This window comes from Poromitra crassiceps, assembly GCF_964638095.1.
Source record: "Poromitra crassiceps genome assembly, chromosome: 2".
In the NCBI taxonomy this organism is placed as follows: Eukaryota; Metazoa; Chordata; class Actinopteri; order Beryciformes; family Melamphaidae; genus Poromitra; species Poromitra crassiceps.
The window spans coordinates 112912418-112927930 of NC_139624.1; the positions used below are offsets into that span (position 1 = coordinate 112912418).

Genomic DNA, 15513 nt, shown 5'->3' on the forward strand with positions numbered 1-15513 from the left:
CATTTACAAGCTTTTAACTTGCCTTGTCCAGGTTATTTTACCCATGTGTTGTCTGTATTAGGGATTACTGTTATGTGGGTTTGGCCCCCTAACTTATACATTAGGCTATATCCCACATCTTTTAAACCTTTGAGCCATTATACATACAAGCCTTAATTACAGATTTTGCAATGGTTTAACCTATTCTCATTGTATTTATGCATTGTTTTACTCTTCTGTAACCCTGTTTTTAATTAATTTACTACAATTGTTTTGTTTTCCAGCTTTTATTTTAATATTGTTTCATTTTTGAAAAGCACTTAGTAAAATAACTTTATGATTCTTAAATATGAATAGTAGCTGTAGTATTATTTTAATTTATGCCATTTGAATCCTGCTCATATCCTCTTTCCTTGGTGTTTTACCAGGGTACTTATCAAAAAAGAAAGCTACACAGTGACATACCATAGTTAGGAGAGATGTTGTCATTTCATATATAACATATAATATACACAGTAACATAATAAAAATAAAAATTTATTGAATTTCATTGGAAGAGGAAATTCTGCTTCTTACAGAATATTAATGTAAAACTAGAAAGCATCAGCACCTATGTCTTCCCGATGGCAACAAAGAATGTGAACTTTCTGGAGGACAGTGCTTCAAACTAACATGTTCAAGGGTGTGGGGGGGGGGGGGGGGGTACAGAAAATGTTACGGTATTGAGGGTTGGGGAGCATATAAGGAAAAAGGAAAATGTATCTCTCGTATGTATGTATTGTACTCCACACCTTCTGAAAATCAACCAACTGGCTATATTTTAATGAAAATGTGTGTGTGTGTGTGTGTGTGTGTGTGTGTGTGTGTGTGTGTGTGTGTGTGTGTGTGTGTGTGTGTGTGTGTGTGTGTGTGTGTGTGTGTGTGTGTGTGTGTGTGTGTGTGTGTGTGTGTGTGTGTGTGTGTGTGTATTTCACAAAGATAGATTAGACACACACAAAAAGGTAATTGTGTATCGAGACTCCAGGCTATTTCAGTCAAATGATCTTACTGCACTGATGGATTATTTTACTTGTTTTAAGAAATTTAATACCTTTTTCCAGGAGAATCCAACTTTTTCCCCCAAGAGCATGGTCTTAAAAAAAGATTTAATTCCGTGTTTCATGATCATTGATGAGTGATTAATTGAAAGTCCCCATGAATGAACTCCAATTACTTTTACTTCCTGAAAAACAGACAAACAGGTGAAGTTCCAACCTTATTGAATTTTCGCCATCACATATTTTTCAACAATCCCATCAGTCCTACCATCAAATAAAACTGCCTTTCTCTCGCTGATTGATGTTCTATTGGTTCACACATTTGAATGTTCCCTCACTGCGTTATGTCCCACCCCAACATCCTGTTTCAACAGGAAATATCAAAGAAGTAAAGACGCTATTTCATGGGTTCTTGAACATGAACCATGAAGTAAGGTTGTCAGTGTCATTGAATGTCTTGCTGAGGTCTTACAGCAGGGGTGTCCAAACTTTTTTGAATAGGGGCCAGATTAGATAATGTAAAAATGCCGGGGGCCAGGTGCTTCTCGCATCATATGGGTTATAAATAAAATAAAATAAAAAATCACATACAAATGTACTCTCCCTTGTACCCTGCTGTTTTGTCCAACTCATCTTACTGTTGGGCCACGCGACTACCCAAAATATGAATAATTAATAAGATTATTATTAATTTTTTCCCAAAGATTTTTTTTATATATTTGTTATTCATTGGTAACTTCATCCCTCATTATGTGTGCCAACATTTCATACTTAGTCAGAACTTTAACCTCTCAAATGCCAGTGTCCAGTAGTACTGTAAGTATAGTAAAAGTACAGTAAAAACACAATTTCCCATCCATTTTCGTTCCCATGAATGCAAAGTGGATTTTTCAAGGGGGGGATTTCATAGCCTGGGATAGGTCAAAGATTGGCAGATTTTGATCCATCTTTAGTTTTTTGGGAAATGCACTTTATCTTTTTTTTACCCTCAATTTACTGTTAAGGTCCATGGCATGGACCGCAGTTGAGAATGGTGAATTTCATAGTATTTATTTTATTTTGTATTTTGTTATTGTTTTTTATTTCATTGATAACTTCATCCCTCGTTATGTGTACTGACATTTCATTCTTACTCAGAATTTTAACCCCTCAAATGCCAGTGTACAGTAGTACAGTAGAGTACAGTACGAGTATAAAACACAAAAAGTGAATTATTTGTGTTCCCATAAATGCAAAGTGTGTGTGTGTGTGTGTGTGTGTGTGTGTGTGTGTGTGCGTGTGTGCGTGTGTGTGTCAGAGAGAGATGGAGAATCTGCAGTATACAATGTAATTTCTATCTGTAAATTCAGATTACTTTTGTAATCAGATTACTCATTGTAATCAGATTACTTTTGTAATCAGCTTATCATCAGTGATGTCATAAGATGTTTTTGGTCACTAATGAGGTCACTGATGACATTCATAGACATTGTGACATCATCAGTTGGTTTTCATATTTACTGTATGATTTGAGCCAAAAAAGCAAAAAGTGCCTGTTTTGGACTCTTTTCCCCCCAAAAAACACAAATGAGCTTTAGTCCAGCATCTATCCTGGTCTAAAGGCTTCAAATGTAGTGTGCACTGTAAAATTCTGTTTTTGAATATTTTCCCATGTTCGGCATACATATCAATTTCCTGTACATTTCGTGTAAACTGCATGTAATTGGTTGTTGTGCCAAAACTGGGGGAATAGGGGGAAATAGCCAAACACAATAGAAACTAATAATTACAAGCCTTGACTTGAGGTGAGATGTGTAACATCAGGGAAATTATCTTTTTGGGGGAAAAAAGCTGGAGGTCCTAAAAAAAGTGTCATTTTTGTTCAAAATTAACATTGAAAACAATGGGAAAACTATGCAATGGACTTTGAGGCCATGTAATTCCCCAACATTTTCAGCCAACCACAAAATTCCATTTCAAGGTCAAATTTCAAGGTGTTTGGTCCAGGATGATAGAATAAAAACATAATGTGAGTGCATTTTTTTTTCAATGGCTGGAGGTCCCAAAAAAGTATGTTATAATGGAAGTCAATGAGAATTTGTGGGTCATGCAACAACCCCCAATAGTAAACGTGTGAGTATTTTCTCTACAGGAGGCCACAAAGTGTCCCTAACATGGTGAGAAGGAGAGTTTTGTAAAACACAGAAAAAAAGACCTGAGCATACTTTTGACCCCCAAAAATGTCAAAACCCCATCCGCGCGAATGAAACGATCCAACCGTTGGACTAACAGGGTACAAGGGTTAAAGATTTTGTTTACCATCTGAAAACATTAGTTCTGCATGTGCTGTTCCTACTTGGTGCTTGTACAAACTGCATGATAGTGCTGTCATTAGGTGTCATTAGGTGAAGGGAAAAAATGCAAATTGAACTTGCTTGATACTGTGTGGAGGGCCACATATAGTATATTTTGAGAGACAAGCCGAGGGCCACTTAAAATCAGTCCGCGGGCCGCAATTGGCCCCAGGGCCGGACTTTGGACATGCCTGTTTTACAGGAACAAAATAAGGAGTTGAGTGGTGTGTGTGTGTGTGTGTGTGTGTGTGTGTGTGTGTGTGGGTTATCCTCATGAGAAGAAGACGATGCACACAGACAGAGTGGCTGCTACCAGGACCACGGCACACAGCAGCAACGCCACAAAGATCTGGCTACGTCGGCAGAGAGGCTCCTCGCCCGGCGGCTCAGGCTCATCCACCGAGAGCAGCCATAAGGAGGCGCTGTCACTGCTGCCCAGCGGCTCTGTGCACCGCAGCCCGTGAGACTCCACCGTCCAGCGCAGCACGTTCACCTTCTCCTCCATGTGGTCCATCATGCTGTCTGCCTGGTCCAGCTGCTCCTCCAAGGCCCTGCGCTCCTCGCCCTCCAGCCCGGCCGGGAGGACAGGAGCCTGGCTCAGCTCCGACAGGCTGAGCGCCCGGGCCGCCACCTCGCTGCCACCGCCTGCACGGCCGGAAGAACTTGAGTGAGTGAGAATGTTTTTATTTATTTTTAACAAACGCCTCCAACTTTTTATGCTGGTGAACCATCCTGATCACCTGAACTCACATTCTGTTTCGTTCTGTGGATCAGTCTGGCCTCCGGCCCGCCCCCAGCAATTTCCAGAAATTGCAAAGTCTACGGGCCAATCAGGGACCTGTCACGTAGTTGACAACGTAACTGGCTAATCAGGGATGCCGCTGACAAAACAGTAATGGCGGTTCCCGAAGCAACGAGCAGTAATGTTAACATTAGTAGAGAAACACAGCCATAAGTGCAGTGCAGTTATTGCAGAAATAGACTCAATAACAATGCATAGTCTCTCCTGATTCTAAATATAGCTGAATCGCTTGGTTTGACCAAGTAAAAAAAAAAATATAAGCATTTTACGAAAGTAAAATGGCGGATGAACTCCCTAACCCTGAAGAGGGCGTGACTTTAGCACTATATACAGTAAGAGCAGTAGGGCTCTTGTTTACCTTGGATGCCAGTCTGCACTAAGTTAGCAGAGTTGGCCAGAGAGAAGAGATCGCCCACGTTGAAGACTTTGCACATGTCGGCATGGAGCTGCTCCAGGCTTGCGGAGAAGGCCACCCAGAGAAGCTCCATCTCCTTGCGCTGTTCCTCTGGAAGGCTCTTGTCACGGAGATGTGACGTCAGGTGATGGCAGTTGGCCGCCGCTAGCTTCTGGGCCTTTTCCCGCGTTTGCCTCAGCTCATCCCGCAGCTGCAAGCTGTCCGTGCAGCCTCCCACGCATGACGCCAAATGCCGGTAACATGCCACCACCTGCAGGACAGAGGGAAATGAGCTCCTTTCATGACTGTGTTCTTACACAGTCCCTTATACAGTATGACCATTAGAAAATCTCACAATAAAGTCTCAAGCCGTAGTCAGCCAAACAATGCTCGTCTTCTAAGTGTCAGAGAGAAATCTCAAAGGTACTCACAGTTGCACAATTCTTGTGATCTTGGGCGGTGGGGTTTGAAAGCTTGGCGCTGCTAATAAATAATGATAATAAAAATCCTCAAGTTTCGGTCAAACTGCTTTTCCTTGAAAATGGCAGTCTTGTCTTCTGTGTTTGTGCCAGTGTGCCAAGCCATCATAGCGCTCGCTATCGCCCCTGCTGATCGGAAGCTATAGGCCTATTGCAACAATAAACACAAGGCGTACGACTCATGTACAGGATCAGTGACCAGCAGGGGCCGATAGCTGGTCACTGGCCCTGTGATGCTGGAAGGAAAGCGAAAGTTGAGGATTTGTATGCCTCCGCCGGCAACAGCCAGGCCAGAGGCATTATGGTTTCGGGTTGTCTGTCCGTATATCCGAAATTCGTTAACGCGATATCTCAGGAACGCCTTGACGGAATTTCCTCAAATCTGGCTCAAACGTCCACTTGGACTCAAGAATGAACTGATTAGATTTTGGTGGTCAACGGTGAAGGTCACCATAACCTCACAAACTCCATTTTCTAGCTCGTTAATGTGATATTTCATGAATGCCTTGACGGAATTTCTCCACATTTGGCTCAAACGTCAAAGTCTGGACAGACATAAATGTTGACTGCTCATTTGTTGGCAGAGGCATATTATCTGCGGTGCAGTCATTCTATTCTTTTTTATATTAAAAATATTCATTAGCAGTGCCAACCTTTCAAACCCCACCAAGCAAGATCACAGGGGGTGATACAGCATAGTATCACAATATTTTGTGTGGCAATATATTGTATTGCACGAATGCCAGGTATCGCGATATATACATGTATATAAAATACATGTTGACAAAGTGGATTCCTTTGGGGACATTTTTAATCACCCCCGGCCAATTCCCCCTGCTGTCCCGGTCGTTCCTCCACCTCCTCTGCCGATCTGGGGACAGTAGTAGCCTAGCACATGCTTCGTCCAATAAATGTGCAGTCACCAGCTGCTTCTTTTCACCTGATCACGCGTTTCCCCCCCAGTTCCCCTCCCCCCGAACAGGCGCCCCGACCAACCAGACACTAGTGCAGTGGCCAGGACTCATACCCCACCGGCTTCCCACCAACATGGCTAATTGTGTCTGTAGGAACGTCTGACCAAGTACCAAGCACCGCTGCCGGGAATTGAACTCTGGTCTGTGCGGTGGTAGGCAAGTGCTTTTACCTCTACACTACCCAGACACTTCATATTTTACAGTATCTTCTCCAATAATCCCTGTAATCTGTTCTTGGTTTGTGGGTGAAAGTATTCAACATCAGTGCTGTAATACATCTAGTGCTGTTGTTGTGCAGTTTGAGGTCGCTCACGTGACAAAATCTGAACCAGTTAGGCTACAGGTAATAATGCTCCATAACACAGATTACCTCATTTTAAGACGATTAAAATGATCTTCAACATCCATGACATTCCTCTAATGCTAAAACTGCCCGAAAGAAAACCTGAAAAACCTGGGAGACAGTTCCACTGATCCAAGTCATGTGCTGGAAGCACAATGTTTTATTAATAGGCATTTCTAATCATGGGGGATTAGAAAATCTGGTTTGCATTAAAAATATTATAAATAATCTGATTATAATCTATTTCTAGATAAGCCAAAGGACCTTGTGTATGTTGCATGTACCTTTCCAAGGTAAGCAGAGACAACTTCAGGAATACATTGTAGATAGACTGCAAATACTATCTCCACTACTCCTACTCCTACTACAACTATACTTTTAGTAGCAAGAAAATTCTCAAGAACCATAAAAATTCAGCAAAACTTAATAGTAATCCCCCCCTGCTGTGCAGAAATTATTCCAGTTAATTACCAATAGGCTGAACAGACAACTAGTACAGTTCTTAAGGTAGCCTACTTTTTAAAATTGTTATTAAAAGAACTGTACATCAATAACAGAGACAAGAAATGCTAGATAGGCTACTGGGTTGGCCATGGCATTATTATCACACAGAGATACTGGAACGGGCATAAAGATGCACTGGACCAAGACAATTATTTTGAGGGAAAGTGCTTTTTTAGCCACAGGGTAGAAAATGTGTCCTCTTTGTCTTGCACATGTTTACAGTGAGTCTCTGCAATATTAGATATAAAATAAAACCATTTGCTCTGGTAATGGGCAACACTGAATTGCTACTGTATGTTGTGAACAGTTATAACTAAGTCATAAACTCCTTGTATATCAAATATACTGAAAGCATGCTGTATAATACTTCTATCACCCAGTGCTTAGCTCTCTATACTCACATATCATTTTCAGAAATGTATCAGCTGGCATTGCACAACTGGCTTTTCAGTTTTATTGTGACAAATACGACTCTACCAAGAATGACACCATAACTGTTATGGTGTCATTAGGAGCTGAAGGATGTTAACAGTCATAGCCAAAGTCACTCCTGTTCAAACTTGAATTTGAGGGCAGTTTACCTTTATCAAAGAATCCACCAGAGCCTGTCCCTCAGCCAAAGCCTTGTGTGTGCCATCATCACCCACTTTGTTATTTACAAGTGGCATGAGGAAGGCTTGTCCAGAGCTTCAGACTGACCCAGCTGCTCTCACTCCTCCGGCTGCCCCTGCTCCTCTGCCTCCCTGCCCGGGAAAACGCCTCATTCAGTGGGCAGACTCGGTCCCGCGGCCGGGCCTGCTGCACGACGTGCTGCCACGCTCCATCCCCGTAACCCCACCGCAATCACAGCTAGTAAACATGCTTCAGAGAATAAAAAAAAAAAAGAAGAAAAATCCACACACAAAAAGTGAAGTGAAAAAAGAGTGGGGAGGGTATAAGGAGGGGGTAAAAGTGTAATAAATTGATGTCACTCGTAGGCAGGAGTGATAATCCTGCGATTGACCTCTTTGTATTGACGCAGGCGAGGGCGAACAGCTAATCTCATTAAGTATCACTGAGAGAGCAGACAGGGGGAGAGAGAAGCAGCTGGCTGGGCTCTGTCACCACATGCTCCATCCCAGTCATTGTACTGTAAAAGTCACGATGCTGAATATCAAATACATTATCCTCAAGTTTTTCACACCACTATCCATGGACAAAATTGGCTTTGAGTCATTCTGCACAGGATGTCTGTGAGGACATTAGACAGAGGACAGTGATGCACTTAGTGAATTAGAATCTGTAGAGGGTGTCTTTGTCCTATCAGAGTCTTTGTGCTTGACTTTCCCTTGGGCGTTAGATAATGGATGGCCCCCTTTGACCAACTTGATATGAAATTCACAGTGCACCATCCATGAATGCACTGGCGTGACTTGTATCGCAGTTTGTGTGTGAGTGAGAGCACACAATCACTGGCCATTTATGGCCCATTTCCACCGCTGGTATTGGCTCTGCCCGGCTCGACACTTTTTTGTAGCTTTCTACCGGTTAAAAACCGGGACAACCTGGGTTGAGTCATACTTTTAGTACCACCTCTGTCGAGGTTCCAGGGCTGTGGACCCAGTACCACACGGTGACGTGAAAACACTGCAGACGACTGATTGGTCAGGCAGAATCGTGTTTACTGTGTCTCTGGAGACCAGTTTCTCTTGTGTGTAACATTATTTCCCAAACTCTCCTATTACTACTGTATTTCCAGCAGTCTTGCCGTTGCCGGCAGCCGAGCCGCGGCATTTCTTTGTGGCGACTGGCCGGGCAGGGCTTCACTGAGCCCGGCTGCTCTCCTCCCTGTTGCCTACTCCCCATCCTCTGCTGTACTGAGCGGCACACAGCTAAGGCATGTAAAGAAATATAAATCACCGAGTCTCATTTGCTCATGTACTAGGTCATATAGAGAGGCACCAGCATTTCATAGCCAGTTTAAAAGTTCAGTGTAGGGATTTAATTTTAATGTTACAGAGGACGGAGGGCAGATATGCGGTCGCTATGACAACCAGTTGTGGGCGGAGGAGAGTAAACTTGCGGTGGAAGCAGACACTGTATGCATCAGGTCGAGACGAGTAAAGCGGAGTTGAGACGAGCCGTACTATGCGGTGGAAATGGGCCATTAGTCAGGCCTCGCTCACAGAGTTGGCATGCAGCCTCTCCTCTCCCCCAGGAATTGTCATAGTCCACTTCCCTGGCTGATTCCAACTCCGCTCAGCTGTGCTTCTCCACTCAGGTGTGGTCCATCACTAATGAATGGGGCTCTCCATGGTGCTGAAACTGCATTGACTCATTTTGGGCCACTAATTGGCCATTTTAGTCAGCCCTAATTGCCCAATTAAAGAATACGGCTCTGTTAGGTCACCCGCAGGGCTGCTCTTTACACTCCCCGAAAGATTCAGCACGATCGCACATAGAATGGCAGAGCTGTGGCCGAACACCATTTCTGGAAAAGACTGGCAGGACACCACCTAAAACAAGTCCGCTTTGATGAAATATGCCCCCCCCCCACCTCCCTCTGTAATTCCACTACAGCGCCCCCATTGGTATTTGATAGGCAGGGCGAGAGAGGCACCCAGGAGGAGAAAATGTAAAAATCGCTGGGGCAGTTCGGGCGGGGCATAAGGCCAAACTGAAGGGGCATGGCCACCATGGCCCCCATGAAATTCCTGCCCTGTCCACAAGTATCAACAGCCATGGTTGCACTTGTCTCCAAACTAATTTCTTGTCCCAGTTCACTACAAAGAACCCTTGGTCCCACCCATACATGTACTAGTCCAACCATCAATGACCAGACCTGGCAGCATGGAATGGAAAAACTGCACGTTTCATACTGAAACCGCTGTAGTCCCCAGTCTAACGCTTAAACATATTTTTGCAAATGGTTTTTATTTATATTTTTAAAATAAATCTCACAAATCACACTCCACAAACAAAAATGGTTATTCTGAAAGTGCCCAGACCTATTTGTACACTTTCTTTTTCAGAAGTCTCTAGTCTAGCTGCTGGGTTTATTTAAACGATGGCATAGCCCTGGCGGTCTTCCTGAGTGTTCGGCCAATGGCGTTCTTCCGTGGGGAAGTGACAGACTCCCGGATGTTGGCGAGCAGGCCTCGTTTGGTCTTGGGCTGCACAGGGGACTTCTGAGGGGACTTCTGGGATAGCTTGGCGAGTTCGGCTTTTATGGAGGCAATCTCCTTGTCCTTGTCCACATTCTCCCTTAGAAGCTCAGCCATAGATTTTCCCTTGAGGGGGAAAGAGGAAGTATTCAAATCATAAAGCCAGCCAAGTATAATTGTTCCCCATCCCAGTTTTTTTAGTGGAAATGCCTACAACCAGACATGGACAAATTTACACAAAACAAATATACTTCTAGGTACTGTTCATGTGTGTGTGTGAGAGACACACCAAGGAAGAAGACATTACAACATAATGACTATAATGAGTAGGGATGGAACAATGTATCAAAATTACAATACAAAATTGTGTCAATACGTATCGTGAACGATACGATAACGTGGACGGGCAGACAAATGAACGGTGATATTGGGTCAATTTTATTCTACTGTAGTAATCACAAATTAGACAGCAGAACAATTTCACAAGCTCTCCATCAAAATTATATTGTCACTTTGTAATGATTTTTTTTAAATAGTTTACATTCTGCTAGAAAGATTTGTGGCTCAGAAATACATGACTACAGAACCTCACTAGTACTGAAATGTATGATATTTCAGTAATTTAAAAGATGTACATGCATTTTGTTCACCATGCTCATTGCATCGTCATATTTTTTGTAAGTAAAAATGGACAATTACAACACAAAAATACAGTAACAAGCAAATGATAATCATATAAGTACATACAAGTAAACAAGAAAATCAAAACAAACAAAAAACAAAAAATTAATGACATGACATAAAGATGACATAAATAAGTCATCTAGTTTCATATTCCTACCAGTATCTTTACTCTACCTTTAAAAATGAGCCCTGAGCCCGCTACAAGCCTCTGACAGACAGTATCTTCATTCTACCTTTAAAAATGAGCCTGCGGCTTTACCAGTGTTTAGGCACTACTACTGGGACCCCTGACAATTTAGCTCTCGCGGCCCCCCTGTGGCTGAAAATGGAGGCCAGCTCTATAGAGAGCCCCAGGAACGAGTCCGGAAAACATCGACGCTAACACTTCCTGGTTCTTCACTGTTTTCGCCTATGGGATTTTTGAATGGGTTTTTGGCGCAATGCTTCTAATAAGGTCTCTGGGCAACGCAAGCTTAATCAAACGCGAACCAGTGTTCAGTAGGATCATCTTCACACATGAGGACCACTTTTATGAGTTTTTAAGCTTTTACGTGCCGTTAAAAGGGCGGCTAGCTAGCAAACGGGAAAATGAGACTACACTGTAGAGTCGACGGGGATATTATACGTCAATAACGTCATCACTTCAAAGGACGAACACGGAAATTCTCTTTCCCTCACCTGGTTCAGCCCGGGGTAATCAGTGCACAGCAGCGCACACATCAACAACAGTCCAGGTTGAGTGGTGACGGGGAAGCCTATGCGACACTGTAGTTCTTGATTAGCTTAGCTCGAGCTTTTTACTTCTAGGGCTCGCATATACGCTTCATATATGCGTATGTGGTCACACATGAGTGGTCCTCATGTGTGAAGATTATCCTGCTGAACACTGGTTCGCATTTGATTAAGCTTGCGTTGCCCACAGACCTTATTTGAAGCATCGCGGCAAAAACCCATTCAAAAATCCCATAGGCAGAAACAGCGAAGAACCAGGAAGTCCACGACTTCCGCGTTCCGACTACAAAAATACGTCATCCCTGGGGCTCTCTATTGCCAACTCCTCTCTGCCAGCCATCTTATTTTCCAAGCTGGAGCTCCCTCAGAATTCTAAACCAAGTTAGGAAAGCTTTGAGTCTACCAGATGTTTCCATCCACACTCCTATTTGTTTCAATCACTCTTTTTTGCCTCCTTGGTCAGATAGAAACTACCATGCCTGGAGTGAGAAGGGTCTGACTTCCTTCAAAGACCTATACATAGATGGTCATTTTGCATCCTTCGATCTTTTGAAAAGGAAGTTTCAGTTGCCCGGCATGAACTGGCTCAGATTCCTGCAAATCAGAAATTATGTTCGATCCAAGATTCGTGCCTTTGAAGCGCTTCCAAGTGAACATGCTTTTTTCGATGCTTTGCTGAGCCCTCCTCACTCCAAGCACCTCATCTCTAGATATGCATGTCCGTTTGACAACCGCACCATAGCCTCTACTGAGAGGATTAGAGAAGCATGGCAGGAGGAACTTGGTACCGATTTATCTGACATTATATGGGAAAGGAGTCTGTCGGTTGTACAACTCTGCTCAGTTAATAGCAGACACCAGTTGATCCAATTTAAAGTCACTCACAGTCTCCACTACTCCAAGCAGAAATTACACAAGATCTTCCCTACTGTATAACCACTGTGTGAAAGGTGTCAAGTGGCAGAGGGCACACTATCTTATATGCCTTTTGGTTCTGCCCTTCACTAATAAAATTCTGGGCCAAAATATTTGACTGGTAGTGGTACTCTAAGGCCTACAAAATAACCCTTCAGCCGGAGGCAGAACTCGCCATTTTCGGCTGCTCGGAGTCTTCTCTGAACTTCCCTACAGCTGTGCAACAGTCTCCGACACAGGGGACAACTGTCGCTAAGAAACTAATCCTGAAGGAATGGAAGTCCCCCTCTTCACAATTGTGGCTGGCGGATATGACCAGGGCCGCTGGAAGCCATTTTAAGCAGGGGGTACTGCAAGGAAGGGACTTTTACCAAAAAGAAAATTGGTTGTGGTTATACTGTTGTGTATAGTATTTTCTCCTTTTCTCACTCACTTTCATGTCACCACCTTCTCTCCCTTTAGGTCGTTTTACACTACAACAGACAGCAACACAGGCAGGAACACTGAGTTTATTATATTTTATTATCTTATTATCATAAACCAACATCAAAAATCACATCTCCACCCTCTTTGCTTTGCTCATAAACCCTAAATATCGCAGTGTAAAACATATAAAACACATTTTAATCATATATTGTTTAATGAGACTGCAATTCCAATACAAAACAGCTGCAGCCCCCCCCCCCGCGCCCTGGATATGACCTCTGTTATACGGATGGAGAAACTTAGGTTCCTGAGGACAGACTCACTTAAGACATTCTCTGCCATTTGGGACCCGTTTCTAGCCTACCTCGTTGAGGTTGGGGGCGACGGGTGATTCACCAGACAGGTTCCTCATGGACCCCTTGTGTGGGATCTCAGGCACAATACCTCTTACAAGCATATAAGCACCTTACGCGACTGGTAGCACGACTTAATATTGAATGTTGATCATGTTTTTTGTTTGTTTTCTTTTGTTTCCCTGTGTCTGAGCCGGTTTGTCTTGGAAAGAAATGAGCCTGCTACAAGCCTATGACAGACACTATCTTCAATCTACCTTTAAAAATGAGCCTGCTACAAGCCTCTGACTGACAGTATCTTCACTCTACCTTTAAAAATGAGCCTGCTACAAGCCTCTGACTGACAGTATCTTCACTCTACCTTTAAAAATGAGCCGCAACAAGCCTCTGACTGACAGTATCTTCACTCTACCTTTAAAAATGAGCCTGCTACAAGCCTCTGACTGACAGTATCTTCACTCTACCTTTAAAAATGAGCCTGCTACAAGCCTCTGACTGACAGTATCTTCACTCTACCTTTAAAAATGAGCCGCAACAAGCCTCTGACTGACAGTATCTTCACTCTACCTTTAAAAATGAGCCGCAACAAGCCTTTGACAGTATCGATTACCTTTAAAAATGAGCCCGCTACAAGCCTCTGACAGACAGTAACATTGGCCGCGAGGAGCAGAAGGGGTTGGTGTAGCAGGCCACATAATAGTATATTTTGAGAGACAAGATGTGAGCCGTTTAAAATCAGTCCACGGGCCAAGGACGGACTTTGGACATACCTGCATTAAGCCCAATGTTTGTAGTGACTTCTATCGTCTACTAGCAAACTCTAGGGGCAGAAATCACAATACCAGGTGTGGGTAGCGAGTCAGGTCGTTATGTGGTGGCACAAACTATGGGATACTCGGGGAACTAGTAAGCACAGTCTGGTGGCCTTTTATGGCAGTCTGACTCTTCCAGTGGGCGTGATTGCTGTAACCGCTGTAACTGCTATCTAGCACCACTTGTGTTAATTAGCCTAGCTCCTTGCCTGCCCCGTACTGCTGTTGATGAATCTGGAATAAATGGCCAATGCTGTGCTGGATCTTGCCTCTTCATTCCTCTGTTCCTCCACAGTACGTCTATTCTGACAAATACATTTCTACTTAAGAGTGACTTTACCTTCTCCTCAGCCTCCTTATACAGAGCTTCCAGATCAGTGGATTTCTCTAGGAATTCATCTCTGACTGCCTGAACCGTTTCATTCAGCTCCTGTAGCCTTTTCTCTAGGGACAAAATCAACTGGAAGACAAAACACTTGTGATGCATCAGAATTGTATAGGCTCTTACATAACCAGGTTCATGCAAATATAAAGCTGGGTTACAGAATTTTGATTTGGTCTTTCCTACCTGCTGTTTATCCTCACACATTTTCTCCATTGCACATTTTTCCTTGTAAAGCCGTTTGTATCGATCGTCACCTACGGGGATAAAATGAGGCAACGCTGAAAATACAATGCATGTTTGGTTTTGTCATGGACTGAAGAGAAATTACTTACATCAGACCTACAGTATGCTAACCTGCTGCTTCGGTCTCCGTAGATGGATGGATGCTGCTCTGCGTCTGACACGACTGGTCCAGCACTGGAACGGGACACGCTCCTGTTTGGGGCACCGAGCTGAGTCTCTCCAATTCCAACAGCTTACATCTGAGGGCCTACACAGATGGTGTGAAAGACAGACTTCATCTGAGGGCCTACACAGATGGTGTGAAAGACACTTCATCTGAGGGCCTACACAGATGCTAGAGAGATTTCATCTGAGGTCTACACAGATGGTATTGCAAGACATCCGAGGGCCTACACAGATGCTGCGAAAGACAGACTTCATCTGAGGGCCTACATAGATTGTGTGAAAGACAGACTTCACCACAAACCAAAACAACCTTGAGGATACTGACTGTTTAGATCAGTGCTTCTCAAACGGCAACTAAGGCAACTAGTGACCAGGACCTGGTTGGTTGTAAGGCGACCAGGGATGATCGCTTCTCACCGAAGTCCTCATTCATTATATTCGTTAGTGAGGTAGTCCGATGATGTCCCTCGCGGTCTCTAGTTTGCTGGAGCTCTTGCTCGCAGCCTCGCTCAGTGATTTGATTAGCTTGCATTGTCTCAGATACATCTGCCAGAACGTGATCGAGGTCCCCATTACGAGGAGAGCAGCTCGTCGTCTATACATCTACTACTACTACAAGGAGAGCAGCTGAACGCCTTGTCTGATGTTGATGATTGCCACCTTGCACCTCGTCACCAGCTATGCCTGTTTTGTCTTTCCCGTTTCCGACCAAGGATCATCCAAGGATACGTCCAGGGAGCTGGCTGGATCCGAAGCCCTGGTCAGCCTTTGGTGGCGGCTATTGAACTGGTGGACGCGAAAGCTTTGTAA

General features: G+C 43.8%; 2 protein-coding genes across 2 annotated transcripts in view; both read right to left on the reverse strand.

Moving 5' to 3' along the window:
- Positions 1–3620: 3620 nt before the first annotated feature.
- rgs9bp (regulator of G protein signaling 9 binding protein) lies at positions 3621–7513 on the reverse strand (the record flags this gene model as incomplete). Its single annotated transcript, XM_083631968.1, has 3 exons — positions 3621–3994; positions 4510–4816; positions 7427–7513. 3 exons carry the CDS (start codon positions 7511–7513, stop codon positions 3621–3623), a joined length of 768 nt encoding a protein of 255 aa, XP_083488094.1.
- A 2367-nt stretch (positions 7514–9880) lies between these two features.
- Positions 9881–15513, reverse strand: part of LOC310771404 (kinesin-like protein KIF20A) — a gene marked incomplete at both ends in the record, with an annotated part of 35232 nt that continues 29599 nt past the window's right edge. Inside the window, 4 exons of the mRNA XM_083631909.1 lie at positions 9881–10114; positions 14251–14370; positions 14479–14549; positions 14650–14785. Of these exons, the coding sequence (XP_083488035.1) occupies positions 9881–10114; positions 14251–14370; positions 14479–14549; positions 14650–14785 (561 nt within the window). The remainder of the gene's footprint in view (positions 10115–14250; positions 14371–14478; positions 14550–14649; positions 14786–15513) is intronic.